Below are 14,339 nucleotides of genomic sequence, written 5' to 3'. Positions count from 1 at the left end.
CAATACCACTGCTTTAGCCCCGGACAACAAATCCAAGATCCCTCCAACTTAATGGTAAAGTGCTTATCAAGAGCTAGGCGAGGTCATATCAGACCGTAAATACCTCTTATATAAATATAAAGTCCCCTGCCTAACTAATATGCATGCCCAGTGTTCTTTATTTGGCATTCTCAAATGCGCCTTTGAAGATCACAGTGTGCTCCTGAGGCTGCAGATCATTTAGTCAGGGCTTTCAGTTCAGCATTATAGCCCATAGCAAAGCCTTCCTGCCCTACACAAATGATGAGAGATTTTAATTCAGAGAGAAGGCAGAATGAGTTCAGAGGTAACCTGAACAGATGCAAAGGCCAGAAGGAAAAAGCTGGAAAAGAATCCACTAAGTGGGATCTTACACTCTGAAGTCAAGGAAAATTTCTCTTCTCTCTGATCAGGTTCTCAAAAAGATTGGAGTCAAAGAAAAACCCAAAGGAAGAAGTTTCTTCATTCCTCCCCAGGAAGTATTTGTCTTTGCACAGTAGAGTCTCATTCTGTTCACAGCCAAGTACATAGACATGAAGGCACTAACCTTATCTACACACAGCCAAATAAGCACATCTTCTGCAAAATTCCTCTCTGCTTATCATCCATCAAGAGACACTATTTGATGGACAGGGCAACTGATAGTGCAGGGTAGCAGTTTCCATAATATCCAAAGCCCATGGGCTATAACACCTGCTCTCAAGCAGAAAACAGCTGCACAGCAGACAGAGATACTTCAGACCCTACAAGAGCCTGTACTAGATCGAACAGCTCTCCTAGTACAGGCTCAGCCGTACCTTCTGCCCTGTCCCCTTTTCCCTGTATGATTTCATTCTAACCTCTGGACCTCTGTCTGGAAGCTGCACTGTCGAGAGGGTTTATGATATGGACAAAGTGCAGTGATACCATGTCCCGGCCACGCACCCCATTTGCTTTTACTTTCAGAAGTTAACTCTGCTGCCTTAGAGCTGCTCTCTACCCAAGGTGTATGCCAGTCACACAGGTGAATCAGAAGAAAACTATTCTAGAGACATCAGACTGAAGACAGAACTCCAACACCCAAGATCGAAGCTTTGGCTAGCTTTAAACAGCACAGTTTGCCCTCCTTCAGGAGGTAGGTGAGTGCTGCCTGCCTAGACGGTGGCCCCTAACTGAGGCCTCTTAATAATGCCTCCCACTGTACCTCATGGGGAGTGGGAAAACCTATTCCAATTCACAGAAAGCTCTCTACCAGGCTGGGTGCCTCCCTGAGGGCAATCCCTGGCACTCTGTGGATGTTCTGGACATATAGGTAGACATGATAACAGGCTTGCTCAGCACCTGAGCAAGGCACAGGATATGGGCACTACCATAGGCCTGTCTCACTCTTGTGCCACACCTCAGAGTGGCAGGGGGACCACCCCCTTAGGGAACTAATTGGGCAGTCACCTCTTCAACAGAAGCAACTGTAATTAAAGCAACCAAACCCCTGGCAGCTACCTGTAAATGGATGCCTACACAAGAAGTGATTAGGGGAGGCCTTTTCCCTTGTCCACGATAAGAGCTGGCATCATGGCAATTATTACAGCTTTTGAGACCTCAGACGGGGTCTGAACAACTGCTAAAAGCTTCCCAACAGGCTCCGGAAGTTACAGTTGCGCTTCACTGGGCATTTCTGTAAACAAAGTAGTCAGGAAGGAACATTTTAAACCTAACTGTACAGAAAAAGCTGACGTTGCTGCACGAAGGCTACATCTCAAAACTCTACCCATCTCCAAAGAAAATGAAGTGCTGTAGAAAGACACCTGCCATCAGAGTGAGAGGACTTCAAGCAGTAAACAGCTCTGGCTTCCCTTGGCTCTAGGAGAGGCTCAGAATTCTGAGACTAAATAGATATACCTGATTCTCTCACACCACATTTCCCTTTCAAGCTTAAGATACTTTTCTGCATTTGTTATTCTCAACGTAAGAGCTTCCAAGTACAGACGTCCCCCCCATATGCAAAACAACAAAAAGGCAGAAGGCACCACAGACCGTTTTCTTCACCTGTTTCCCAGACACACTACACTATGTATCTACTTCATAGTTAACTTTTTAATATTTATTCCGTAACTTGAAAACGGAGATAACATCTAGCTGGAGATCTACCACTTGCAGAGGGCAAGAGAATTCCTCAGTGCCGAACACCCTAAGGAATAACCTTCTTCCAGAATTAAAAGATTTCCCTACTCGGAGATGCTGTCCGACTCTCATCTGTACACAGGTGCTCGGTGTCTTCATCTCCAGCTGCTTCGCCTCCCGCTTGCGGCCACCAAGAGCCGGTGCCCGCACGGCAAGAGGCTCCTGTTCTCACCAAGAGCCCCGCCAGACCTACACCCAAGCAAGCCAAACCCACGCAGCGAGCCCAACAAGCCCACATTACATGAGGGGGGTGTGTGTTTGTGTGTGTGTCAGAACCAGGACCCCTGCGCTGACTTCCTACTGTGGGGGCCTCCTTGACCTCAGCCACCCGTCAGGGACCGGGGGAAGGGTGCGGGGGGGGGGAGCTGGGGGTAAAAGGCCGTAAAAACAAACGCCGCTCGCATACCGGGAGCAGGAGAGCGCAGAGCTGTGTCCACGCACACACACGCCTCGCTACCCTGTAATTAAAAAATTAGCAATACCAAAGGGAAGAGGCGAAGGAGCGCCGGGCTCGCCCCGCGCTTACCGAGGCAGGCGCCGCTGACGAGGGCGGTGGCGGTGAGCGCCCCGGCCGAGGCGCCGTACACCTTCTTGGCGTTGGCGACGAGGAAGGGGGCATGTTCCTGTAGGCAGCTGGCCACCCCGATGTGGTACACCCCTAGGAAGCCGCAGCCGGCGAAGGAGATATTCCAGGTGGAGTCCAGCGGGAACATGGCCTCCGCGCCCCGCGGGAGGCGCGGGCGGCAAGCAGCAGCAGCAGCAGCCGCGGCGGGCGGGGAAATCGCGGGTCTCCTCTCGCACCGCCTCGGGACGGACGGGAGATGCGGGAGGCGCTGCTGCCGGGTTAAGGGGTCTGGAGAACGGCAGGATCTGCCGCTGGTTTACCGGCGGCGGAGGCCCAACTTATATGGGGCGGCCCGGCCGTCGGGCCCGCCCCCGGCGCGGCCACCGCCCCTCGGCAGCCCCGTCTGGGGCGGGAGCGCCCGGCCCCTCCTCCCAACCCTTCCTCCGGTGAACCCTGCTCCCGGCCCGGGGGCACTGGGGCCACTCACCGCCTGTCGAGCTATAAAGCCGTGCTAGTGTCGCTCTGGAGCGGGAGGGGTTGAATTAGTTGCTCCTCGTAGCACCCCAAGCCTTGCCCTGTACCAGAGCAGCAGGTTGCTCTCCTCACACTAAACAAGCCAATTATTGGAGGCTTCTTCTCCCAAGTTCTTGGGGTTTCCTTGGTTTTTCGGGGTATGGGTAAGAAACGTAAGAGGAAGGGAAAAGCTTTCCCCTTACACAGAAAGCTGAGGAGCCAGAAGTAGGCAAGACTTGGCACACACAGCTCCATCAAGAAGAACTGGGAAAAAGGCAGAGTCCCCTTAAGAGCTTTCTCTGCTTCAAAACTCATAGAATCACAGAATACTCTGAGTTGGAAGGGACCTCCAAGGACCATAGAATGCCACTCAGTCCTGTACAGGACACCCCAATTATCACACCATGTGCCTGACAGTGTTGTCCAAATGCTTCTTGAACCCCTTGTATGTTTGGTGGTGTGACCACTTCCCTGGGAACTATGTTCCAGTCCCCAACCACCCTCCAGGTGAATAACCTTTTTCTAGTATCAATGTAAACTTCCCCTGACACAACTTCAGGCCATTCCCTCAGGTCCTGCCACTGGTCACCAGAGAGAAGAGATCAGTATCTCCCCCCTCACTTCCCCTCATGAGGAAGTTGTATGCTGTTGTATACTACTCACCAAAACGCACACAGTTGCTTGCCTTTGCTAACCTTTTCTCAGTCTTTTTTCTCCACATGTGCCTAAGCTCATCAAAGCACTTACCTTCAGTCAGGGCAACTGCACAAGCACAAGTAGTGCTTCTGCACAAGCAAACCCCTGGTGTATGAGCTCACCACAGAGCACCACTGGGTGAAAGGCCAGTAATAGCAGGCGATAAAAATAGATTTCAGAAGCTGCAAACATCCCCTTGTCATAAACAGTGCAGACTACAGTCATTCGAACAATTAGATAATTATGAAAATTTACAGGGATATCAAAAGAATCAGCATAGCAAGAAGCAGCTGCTCAACTCAGAGAAGCAAGACAGTTTTTTTAATGGAAACAACATAGGGCAAAAGCACTTTCTACCAAAGTTAAAAACTACTTAATTCATCATGACATAAAGCTCTTTGGATTAGTTTTCTTATAACCAATCAGAAGTTTCTCATTTGGGATACTGTTGTACCTGCCCTTAACAGCTCCCAGGCAAAACAAAGCCAGGCTTTCTTCCCCATAGGAATTTCACCAATTATGTTAGTGGAGGTCATCCAAGTAGCCCCTCTCCTGTTCCTTCCACTCCAAATATCCTTTCAAATGATACAGCGTAGGCTGATACCCTTCTCACAGAGAGGCCATCCAGGTTGCAAGAACAGCCGTTCAATGCCTCAGTCTACTGCCTCACAGTCAGGTGACAGAAGAAACCAAATTCAGCAGGTAACCCTTGTATAAATCTAATTTTTGAGGTTAAGTTAGACATCACACTCCAGCCTCTACAGACAGAGCATTTTTTCATCAAATGTTTGTGCTTTCCTTTCATCAGACAGGCAAGTCCTGCCCCAGAGCCCACCACCTCACCTGGCTGCCAGAAACCACACATTAGCTGATTCTGGAGCACCTAAAGAATTAACCTTCCTTATCTTAAGTCCTCTGCTCATACCCACCCTTCTCTCTCTTCCTCTCGTAACTGTACTTGCTTTTGTAATTTCCTTCCTCCTTTGCGTTTGATGTGGTTACATAACCCCTGTCAGCCCTCATCTCCTCCAGCTGGAGAGGTGAGCACTGGCACACCTGAGCTGTGACTCTCTTAAAGGCCCTTAACACCCAGACGATCACAGTGCTTTCACCCCATGCTCCTGATGACACAGAAAGGTATTTTCATGCAGTTGAACCCAAAGAAAACATCGTGTCTCACCTTTTCCAGAACATGGATTGCTCTACAGAAGAACCAGTCAATGGGTTGTGACTTCAGTGGAATTCTGTGGCAAAACTGAGCACTGAACCTTGTTTGCAGATAATACCTCCCTAGCGCTTGTAACTACAAGAACATCTTCATTCTCGAGCCAACGCTGCTCCCTTTTTTTGGCCTTTCACAAACCTTACTGTTCTAGCATATCTGGAAAACAGAAACAACAGTGCTGTGACAATGCTGGGGCTAGTTTCACTGGATTTCTCAACAGCAATCTCACCCTGAGTTGTTTACATCACTCTGCCTTGGCCCTCAAGGTTACTTATTTGAGTAGGTTAATGCTGCCCTGCTGAAACAGGTTGATGAAATGAACCATGTGAACACTAATCTCTTGTGAAGTGCTGCCCGGGCACTGGCATGAGCAGGCTGGCAAACAACTGTGTTTTTCTCAAAAATAAATTAACACCCTAAACTAATCTTTTTCCTCCTTAATAAGAAAGTACCATAGTTCTGCTATTGCTCACAATGAGGCAATAAGCCAGATCAGTGAGATTTACAAGGCAGCTTTTCACGTGTATCAAACTCCTATTGGAACATTGCAAGTTCACTCATGCCCTTACATATTGACATGCCACTGAGGCAGTTTTGTGTGCAGTCTTTCGCTGTTGGGTTTATTTTCTAGCTGAAGGAATGGTGAGCAGTTAGTACATTGAGATAATAATGTACAAGCAAACAATCTCTATTTTTCAGGTAGGACCCTGGTTGATACCAGCCATTGGGAACTCAAGGGAAGATGACAGGCAGTCTGCTACAGACTTCTGAATGTTACTTTAATACTGTTGCCCATAGTCAGCAAGACTAGTGTAGTGGTCATGAAGCCCAACTTAAGTGTTCTTACCATTGCTGGAAAGCCTGACTCTACTGTCTTTTTCTTACCTGTGATGTTTATGTCTATCAGACCATTCCATGACAAACACTTGGCACTTGCTTCATAGGTGCATCTCCTGAGCCAAAGGATCGGTCCTCTTGTCCTATTCTCTTGGGATTGAATTTTCCTTCTAGGAAAGCTACCACAGATATCTCTCCCCTATGTAAGTCGAACATAACAAGTTCAGCAGCCTGTTTGCATGTAGCTGCTTGCAAAATTGGGCCTTAGTAGTAGGAGTGAAACCAGTTAATTTGAGAGTGACCCCAGGGAGCCATTGCTTATTGCTTTACAGTAGTGTCCAGGATGTTCTCCCTGCCTTCCAAGTAGTGAAGATGCCATGTTACTCTCCCTGTCCCATGGTGTTTGTTAGGAATGATTTTCAGTCAGAGCTGATTTGAGAGGCAGCATTCGTGTGCCAGTGAGGAAAGCTCACACATTTCAACATCAAGCCTATGACTAAATCACTCTCTCCTCCTGTCAATTTGGTAATGATCAGTTACCAATGTAATCTCCAGGCACAAAACTATCCTTCCCTTCCTCTTCTCCTTAATGCCCTTGAGCCTTTCTTTATGAAGAATTCAGGACAAATTGGTTCTAACTAAAATTGATTCTGCAAGGGGACGGACTAGGCCATAAGTCCCTGTGTTTGCAGGCACTAGTTTTCTTTGACAACATTGGGGAATAAACACATCCACCCCATCAGCACCCACTGCCTTTGGAAATCATTGCTAAGTGTGAAAAGGCATAAGTGACACTTGAAAATTCAGAACAGTGACTACAGAGCAGGAGTAGGAATCCCAACTCCTTCATATCTTAAGCTCATTGAAACCAGTAGAATGGAGCGCACCAAACATCCAGCGCACCAAACAAGTCTGCAACAGACTTCCAGGCACATCACTGCTCATATACCAGGTCATCAGGTGTCAACTGTTTCATGAAGAGGTAAGGGGAAAGGAAGCTTAATAGGTTTTGATTTTGCTTTTGGAAGAAATATTTACCATGCAGAGGTTTTAGCCAATTTTGTAGAACATATGAAATCTTGGAGCAGAGATGTGCTCTGACCTTCCCAAGGAATACCTAGGAGGTGGTTATGGTACAAACCTGGTTCCTGAGATAATGCAGCAAGTGCTGCAATTTCAATGCTTTTTCTGAGAGCTGCCCCCCCAAATTTCTTCCCTAAGCAGTTTACCAAATCAGCTGTCCTTTTTCTCAAAGCAGATTGAGCTACAGTAGTTTTCATGAAAATTATGCACTTTGAGGAAGGAATTTAAAAGTGTTGGGGACAGCCAGCACAGAATCAGGTCCATAACTCAAGGTTTAACAGGTCACACAGAGAAGACAGACAAAAATTGGGTGAAGAAAGAAGTTATCTAGCTGTAGTTGTACTCCTCTCCTCAGTCACAATAGCCAGCAGCTGGCACCACAGGTTTCAGTTTCATCCCACCAGCCTGGGCACAGCAAACTCATCAAATAGCTCAGTGCCATTGAAACGAATTCCTTTGTGCATGGAAAAACCCTACTAAGTGATGTGACAGGGTCATCCCTTGCTGTGAAAACATCGTCACTATTGCAGCAGACAAGCAAGGCAACAGGGGGGAGGAGGGTAAGGGGGTACCTCTCAGTAAAGTCACATCAAAGAACCACTCTTTTTCAGTGACCTGGAGAAATCACCAAGGAAAAAAACACAGGTATACCTGCACCCCTCACAGGGCTGAATCACTGCCATTATTACAAGTCTGACAGAGAACTACAGTGAACGTAAGTGTTTCATTACTACCAGATCACCATGATAGGACTTGAAGAGCCAAAGTAGATGAAAGGTATTGGCACAGTTACCTCCTGTAGCTTTTCCTCGCAGCAGGCACAGAAGGGAAGCAAGGGTTAGTTGCTTAAATCATGGCCATTTCAACTGGTCTCCCTTGGCTGCTGTAAAGTATTGGGCGTTTCCTCTCAGTGCACCACAGGGAGATAAAACAGTTTTTTCCTACTTGGATTTCACCCATCTCTCCTCTCAGAAGTACTTGCCAATGACTCATAATGAACACAGCTGTATCAGCTAGTGCTTTTTTTTTTTTCCTCCCAAAACAACTACATTAGAAGACCTCTACAGTGTACGCTGCTCCAGGACACCTCTTTGTGACACCACCTGTGCAAACCTGACATGGGAAGATCATCACTGGTGCAATTTGTACTCTGTCTACTAACAGTGACAGATGACTTCCACAAGAAGTCTGGGTAAGTTGCCTAACAAAACCATCTTCTAGCAGAAGATACTTATAAATAAAGCAAAATTTACTGTCCTCCCAACCTGATGAATTCTTCTGGGCACACCAGAGATCATCTTCAGTTCTCCAAAACCACCATTGTTTCTCTTTGTTTAGATCAAGGTGATTCATGTCCTGATTGCTGAGCAACCCAGAGAACAGCCATTCAGCATGAAGGGGCACCTTTACATTCATTTCAGTGTCCCATGAAGAGCAGGATGCAGTATGGATTTTTTTTGTTAGAGATTGTTTTAAGCATATGGATATAATATGAAACCCAAGCAGTCAAGCATTTTATTGGTACTGTCTCTAGGTCTTAGAATTCTAACACAGGGATGAGATTGGTCCTTTTAAATTTTTTAAAAAATATTTTTAAAATTAGCTCTTAAATTATAATGTTTCTGACTAATCCAGACCTGATGTCCATTCAGTTTCATGTTTTGGAATTAAAAAAAAAAAAAAAAACAGACTCTCAAAAATAGAAGTCTTATTATTGATGAATAGATGGGACTCTACTGAGTAACTAGGATGGCAAAATGGAGGTTAACATAAGGTAGATTCAGCATCCACATACTGTTTAAGAAACACCACTGTCAAAACAAGCATCCAGGTTCACACAAGCTTTGCCATTTCCTCAGTACTTCAAGAGCCGAGTCCAATGGCTTGGCAGAAAATTCACACACCTGTTGCAGACAGAGATAAAAATCAAAGCCTGTCAGAGCTATTTTAAGAACAGCTGTCTGAATCCAATAGCACTTGTATGGTAATAATAATAAACTCAAAAACATTTAAAACAAAGAATTTTAATAATTTCTCTATAACAAATAATTAATCGAATAGGCCGAATCCCATGTCATCATCAGATTCTTCAGATTCCTCTTTCTTCTCTTCCTTTTTCTCCTCAGCTGAAGGAAAAAAAGACCAAGCAAATGGTCAGTATAAACACTTTCTGCACCACAGATTTTCAAGATACAAGTTTTGGTGATCTCAGCTCCCACATTATTGACATTTCAGTCTCCATGGTTCATCCCAATCCCTTTCAACAACCAAATACAAACACCAAGGGGACACAGAAACTACTGCAGGGATGTGCTTTACACTACCAAGTCTGTTTGATTCTCAGTTCTAAACCAGACCACTCTTAAGGCGGATAAAGAGCAAATGCTTCTGATTGCCCAAAGTAACTGTTCAGTTTACATGTCCATCACATACTGAACTGTCAAAGTGAACAAGCTTTGAAATTTGAACTAAAGGAGCTGTCTGTGCCTCTCCACTCATACTCACCGGCAGCAGGGGCAGCAGCTGCAGCAGGGGCAGCAGAGCCCCCTCCGGCAGAGACTGCCACTGCTCCTCCCGCTGGCATGCTGGCAAGTTTTCCATTACCTGAGAGGGACAGAAGAGAAAGTATTTAAATGCTCATCCCAAGCAAAGAGGTCGAGGGAAATGGAAGACAAATGACAGTGCAGAAAAAAACAGATCCCGTCTCATGGACTGAACCTGCCACTATTTGCTGAAAGGAAGAAGAGGCTGCATCCGTGATAAATATAAACTATTCTCTGAGAAACACTCAGTAGTTTTAAGCTTCACAAAGGCTTATGCCAAGAACACTGGCAACACATTATTGGGACGTTTTCTTCTGTACACAAAGTGCCCTATGTTTCTTCCAGAACCTGTCATACAAAAATAGTAGCAAACACACCCAGTTTTGCACACCCATGAAGACTGTTCTCCGAATACAGCACAGTAGCCCAGAAGTTGGTAATATACCCCTGAAGTACTGGATCGGCAGCACTGGCTTCCCCCACCCCTCACCTCCTTCTTAAGGGTATAGAGAACCCTGAGGACATGACTGGCTCACACAGGAGAGAAGGGGAAAGACGTATTTATGGCAAAGAGGACAGCATTTTAAACAAATTCCCCAGCACCCTATGAACACTATTGCATCTCCTTGAGACTCCTGATTTATGCTCATATTTGGAAAGCCTACTAGTTCTCTGGCATCTGTCTTTCACATACCAAGGCTCCCTTGGCATTCAGAGGTCATGTTTGCCTGTATTCCAATTTCTGGGAATCAGTTTCTAAATAATTCCGTGTTACTTCAAGCTCTAATAAAATAGCAAAGTAAACAAACATGTTTCATATGCATGTCAGTATGTTCTGAGAAACAATTTACTTAAAGTATTACAGAAGGAGATAGCATAAGTGTGTTGTAAGCTCATGCATAATAGCTCTCTCAGGTCTTCAGTGTCCACGTGCCCTCACAGCAAAGCCAGGCAAAGTCCTGGCAACCTTTAAGCAAAAATATGCCTAAAAGTTCCCTTGTGCCTACACACTTGCAAAAAAATAAAAATTCATTAATCAGAAACCTTTGCACTACCTCAGCTCTGCTTTACTTCAGCCCTATGACCCAGTCAATTCATGCCCAAAGTTCCAGCTTAAATCAATTCATGTTAAAAGTTCCCGCTTCAGTAAGAGCACAAGTTCTATGGAAGTCGGCACTCAGAATCCTATCTCAGGGAAAAGGAAATGCCAGGCTTGGGGAGCTCTAAAAGAGACGTGCACTGGAGAGGCTTGTGCTCCTCGCACAGGGTGTGCCCCCCATGCCAACTCACACTGTTCTTCACCTTTCACATCATTAATGCACATAAGTGGGCAAACAAAAATCCAGAGACCCTGAAGGAAAGCTGACTCTTTCTCCAGTCAGCATGTCCAGAAAACTGTACGATGAGCAGACCACCAGTAAGCTCATACATGCTTAAGTTCTCCAGTTTAATGTGGTCCACAAGCGAAACCCAGCAGGTACTGGCACTGACCTGCAGGGAATTAGAATGGACCTGGATTTCAGCCTATTCAGCTGCGATCCAGCATGGAAGTGGCAGCAGTTCCAGTTCTCAGATCTAAGCTATCAAAGTAGCAGAGGCAATTACCTGTAACAGAGACTCTACTCACCCTGAGCAATTACATCTTCGATGTTTTTTCCATTCAGCTCACTAATAACCTGTGTAATTAAAGTTTAGAATGTTAATACTTTCAAACCAGCATGAGAATAACCTACATTTTAACAAGTTCTGATTAATCATCACGTACAATGGCTCCAAAATTCTTTATTTCTCAGTGGAAGGAACAGGGCATTGAAATTAAAACCTCCACCAAGTCTTTTATACTTTTCTGTGAAACCTTTTTCAAGAGATCTGTTACAGTAAATTCATAATGAATCCAAGGATCTTGCAGAAAGGAGGATACACAGATGTTGTGAAGCCAATTAGCAAACCCCACTAATGGTATGTTAGTCACTGAGGGACTGTCAACATTTCTTGCTTCATGCCCCCTGGGAGGCTCTGGAGCTCTGGGTCCTCTACCAAAAACCACAGGGTCCCCTTCCCAGCCTTACCAAATGTTAACAGCCAAGCTGGCTATTGTATCCTTGCACTGGAACACAGAGTCCCAGCTTCAATTTTACTACAATTGTTGTACAACCACGGATGAGGAAAGCAAAACACAAACCCACAAAAACATTGCTAAAGCAAGAAAGCACTTAAAAATATAATGCCCCAGACCTTACTGGTGACTCCTAGCTATCAAGAGTCAGTGCTGAACACTGCTGAGTAGCCAAAGCCAAAGGACTTCAACCAAGAGTTTTCCAACAGGCACCTTCTGCTCACAGGGAGAGTGAGGTGTGTGAAATGCTCTGCCTGCATTCTTGCTCCATCCAGGAGAAAGGTGCTTTTAACACTTCACTACATTTACACTGGCTTAAGATACAGCCAATGCAAACAGAAGAGGATTAATTAATTATGACCAAAACAAATTCCAGGTATTGGAGGATCAGAGAAAGCAATTAATTTATGATGGTATTAAACCTAAACAAAACAAAAGAAGACTTGGCACCACAAGTTCAAATCAACATCCCAAACCATGAAAAGGATGCTGTCAGCTCAGACAAGGCATTGTCTGGTTGAACCTACGGTAAAACACTGTTTCCAACGGGGAAAATAACTTCTTTTTATCTCCACCTCTCTGGAAACACTCCACATATGAGTACGGGGTAGGTGAGAAGATCATTTCATTGGATCTTTTTTTTTCTCTTTTTCCCATGGCCACTGATTTTTTAAGTCCACAATGCTGAAAATGTTATATTACATGATACATTCTAGTTAAAAGTACTCTCTTCTTCAACACTCTGTCTTTCAACACAACCATTTCCGCATTTATTTTCAAAATCTTCCTACATCTTATAATCAAATACCTATAAAGTCCATGTTAGGATTTGCCTATGTTTCTTAGTGAAGAAACAAATGGTGCTTCGCAGCACACTAAGTAAGAATGTATGACTGAAAATCAGGCCTTTAGAAGTGTTAGTTCTGAATCAATACTGACCAGAAATAGGAAGTGCAGAGTATACATGATGTCAGAACAGAACTTATTTTCAGTGTATCGTTTCTAGCCACCATCTCACTGAGAACGGTTTGACTGAACAAGTCAGCAACAACTGACAAGAGACCTTTGGGGAGGACACGTGTTGAATTAGAAAACCAGACTTCTAACTTAAGTTGTAAAAGCAGCTGTGATTGGCTCAGCAGCGTTTTAGAAATCACACACGTAAGGGCCACCGAACATGGGCACAAAGTAAGGGCAGATCAGCAGCGAGGCAAGCGGAACACTGAAGCCAAGGGAACAGCTCCAGGGTCTGGCGCTGGCTGGGGCACGACCACCCGGAATTAAGAGGCAACGCCACCTTGTTCATGCGTTCATCGTCCGTCTCGATGCCGACGCTGTCGAGGATCTTCTTCAGATCCTTGGACGTGGGGGACTCGTTGCCCCCGAGCACAGCGAGGAGATAAGCAGCGACGTAACGCATCCTGCAACACAGGAGAGCGGCGTCCTGAGGGCCCGCGGCCGAGAGCAGGCCCGGGGAGCCCCGCCCGCCACAGCCCTCCGGCTCCGCTCGCACAGCGGCACCCGCGCTCCCTGCCCGCCCTCCGCCAACACGGGCCCGCGCACGGCAGTCCGGCCAAGGCTCCCGCTCCGCGCCCAGGGAATGTGGCGTTCGGCTCAGCCCGTCCCTCCGCCAGCCCCGGCCCAGCCGCAGGCCCGAGAGCACATGGCCGCCATTACCCCCCCGCCCCGACTTCAGTGGTCTTTCCCGAGCCCCTGTGGCGGCCGCGGGCTGAGGCGGGCGGGCCGGGCGCGACCATTCCCGGGGGGCAGGGGGAGCCCCGCGCACTCACGTTGTCTGCGGCGGGACACGGGCCGGGGCGTGCGCTCGCGACGGCCGCGCGGCGGGCGAAAGGAAGGGGCGGGGCCTCGGCAACGCCTTCTGCCCGACACCCCTCAACAACGAGCGCTGCCATTGGACCGCGCCGGCGGCGGGCGGGCGGACCAATGAGGAGCGGCGAGCGAGAGCACCGCCAGCGCGGCCGGAAGCGCATGCGCAAAGCGCGGCCGCCTCGTCCCGGCTTTGCTGTGGGAGTCGTGGGATGCGTTGGGATGGGCGTGATTCCCAAGGCGCACAGTCACAGGGTCTGTCTGCCGGGAAAAGACCTCCGAGATCACGGAGCCCAGCCTGTGACCTAACACTGCCATGTCAACTAGGCCATGGCCTGAAGTGCCACGTCCAGGCTTTCCTTGAACAGCTCCAGGGATGGTGAATCCACCGCCTCCCCGGGACAGCCCATTCCAATGCCCAGTCACCCTTTCTCTGAAGAAATTCCTCTAACGTCCAACCTAAACCTCCCCTGGTACAGCTTAACACTGTGTCCTCCAACTGCAGCATCCTGCCCTGCCCTGCCCTGCCCTGCCCTGCACTGCCCTGGGGTCGGCACAATCCCGATTGATCCACATACTGTCCTGGTATTTGTTCATTTTGTATCTACACAGAGAGGGGCACTGGGTGGTAAATCCACAAAGCCACAGCGCATCTCTGTGCAGACATGAAACAAATGTTTCCCCATGGCAAGGGTGGTCAGGCACTGGAGTGGGCTGCCCAGGGAGCTGGTGGGATCACAGTCTCCACAGGTGTTG

The 14,339-nt window shown here is 47.2% G+C and overlaps 2 protein-coding genes and 1 non-coding gene across 3 annotated transcripts in view; all 3 read right to left on the bottom strand.

Moving 5' to 3' along the window:
* The window catches only part of PNPLA2 (patatin like phospholipase domain containing 2), a 29,873-nt gene extending 26,813 nt beyond the window's left edge, over nt 1-3,060 (bottom strand). Inside the window, exon 1 of the mRNA XM_050337098.1 lies at nt 2,705-3,060. Within this exon, the coding sequence (XP_050193055.1) occupies nt 2,705-2,891 (187 nt within the window). The 5' untranslated portion in view covers nt 2,892-3,060. The remainder of the gene's footprint in view (nt 1-2,704) is intronic.
* Nucleotides 3,061-9,101: 6,041 nt separating this feature from the next.
* On the bottom strand, nt 9,102-13,642 carry RPLP2 (ribosomal protein lateral stalk subunit P2). Its single transcript, XM_050337101.1, has 5 exons — nt 13,547-13,642; nt 13,054-13,177; nt 11,268-11,316; nt 9,603-9,701; nt 9,102-9,223 (listed from the first exon to the last, which is right to left on the bottom strand). Exons 2-5 carry the CDS (start codon nt 13,174-13,176, stop codon nt 9,147-9,149), a joined length of 348 nt encoding a protein of 115 aa, XP_050193058.1. The 5' UTR covers nt 13,177; nt 13,547-13,642; the 3' UTR covers nt 9,102-9,146.
* On the bottom strand, nt 11,022-11,154 carry LOC126651381 (small nucleolar RNA SNORA52). Its single transcript, XR_007631663.1, has one exon. It is a non-coding gene; the product is annotated as a small nucleolar RNA SNORA52 (small nucleolar RNA).
* Nucleotides 13,643-14,339: the final 697 nt, after the last annotated feature.

Source organism: Myiozetetes cayanensis, unplaced genomic scaffold (assembly GCF_022539395.1).
Source record: "Myiozetetes cayanensis isolate MyiCay16 unplaced genomic scaffold, myiCay2020 scf6-25, whole genome shotgun sequence".
In the NCBI taxonomy this organism is placed as follows: domain Eukaryota; kingdom Metazoa; phylum Chordata; class Aves; order Passeriformes; family Tyrannidae; genus Myiozetetes; species Myiozetetes cayanensis.
The sequence above is the reverse complement of the archived record's forward strand: the minus strand, read 5'-3'. Positions and strand labels throughout refer to the sequence as shown.

Excerpts from the sequence above, each read along its gene's own strand:
- RPLP2 (XM_050337101.1), bottom strand. The coding sequence starts at position 13,176 with ATGCGTTACGTCGCTGCTTATCTCCTCGCTGTGCTCGGGGGCAACGAG. Across the intron at positions 11,317-13,053 it reads ACGATGAACGCATGAACAAG|GTTATTAGTGAGCTGAATGG; the intron begins GTGGCGTTGCCT and ends TTAATTACACAG. Across the intron at positions 9,224-9,602 it reads AGCTGCTGCCCCTGCTGCCG|CTGAGGAGAAAAAGGAAGAG; the intron begins GTGAGTATGAGT and ends TTTTTCCTTCAG.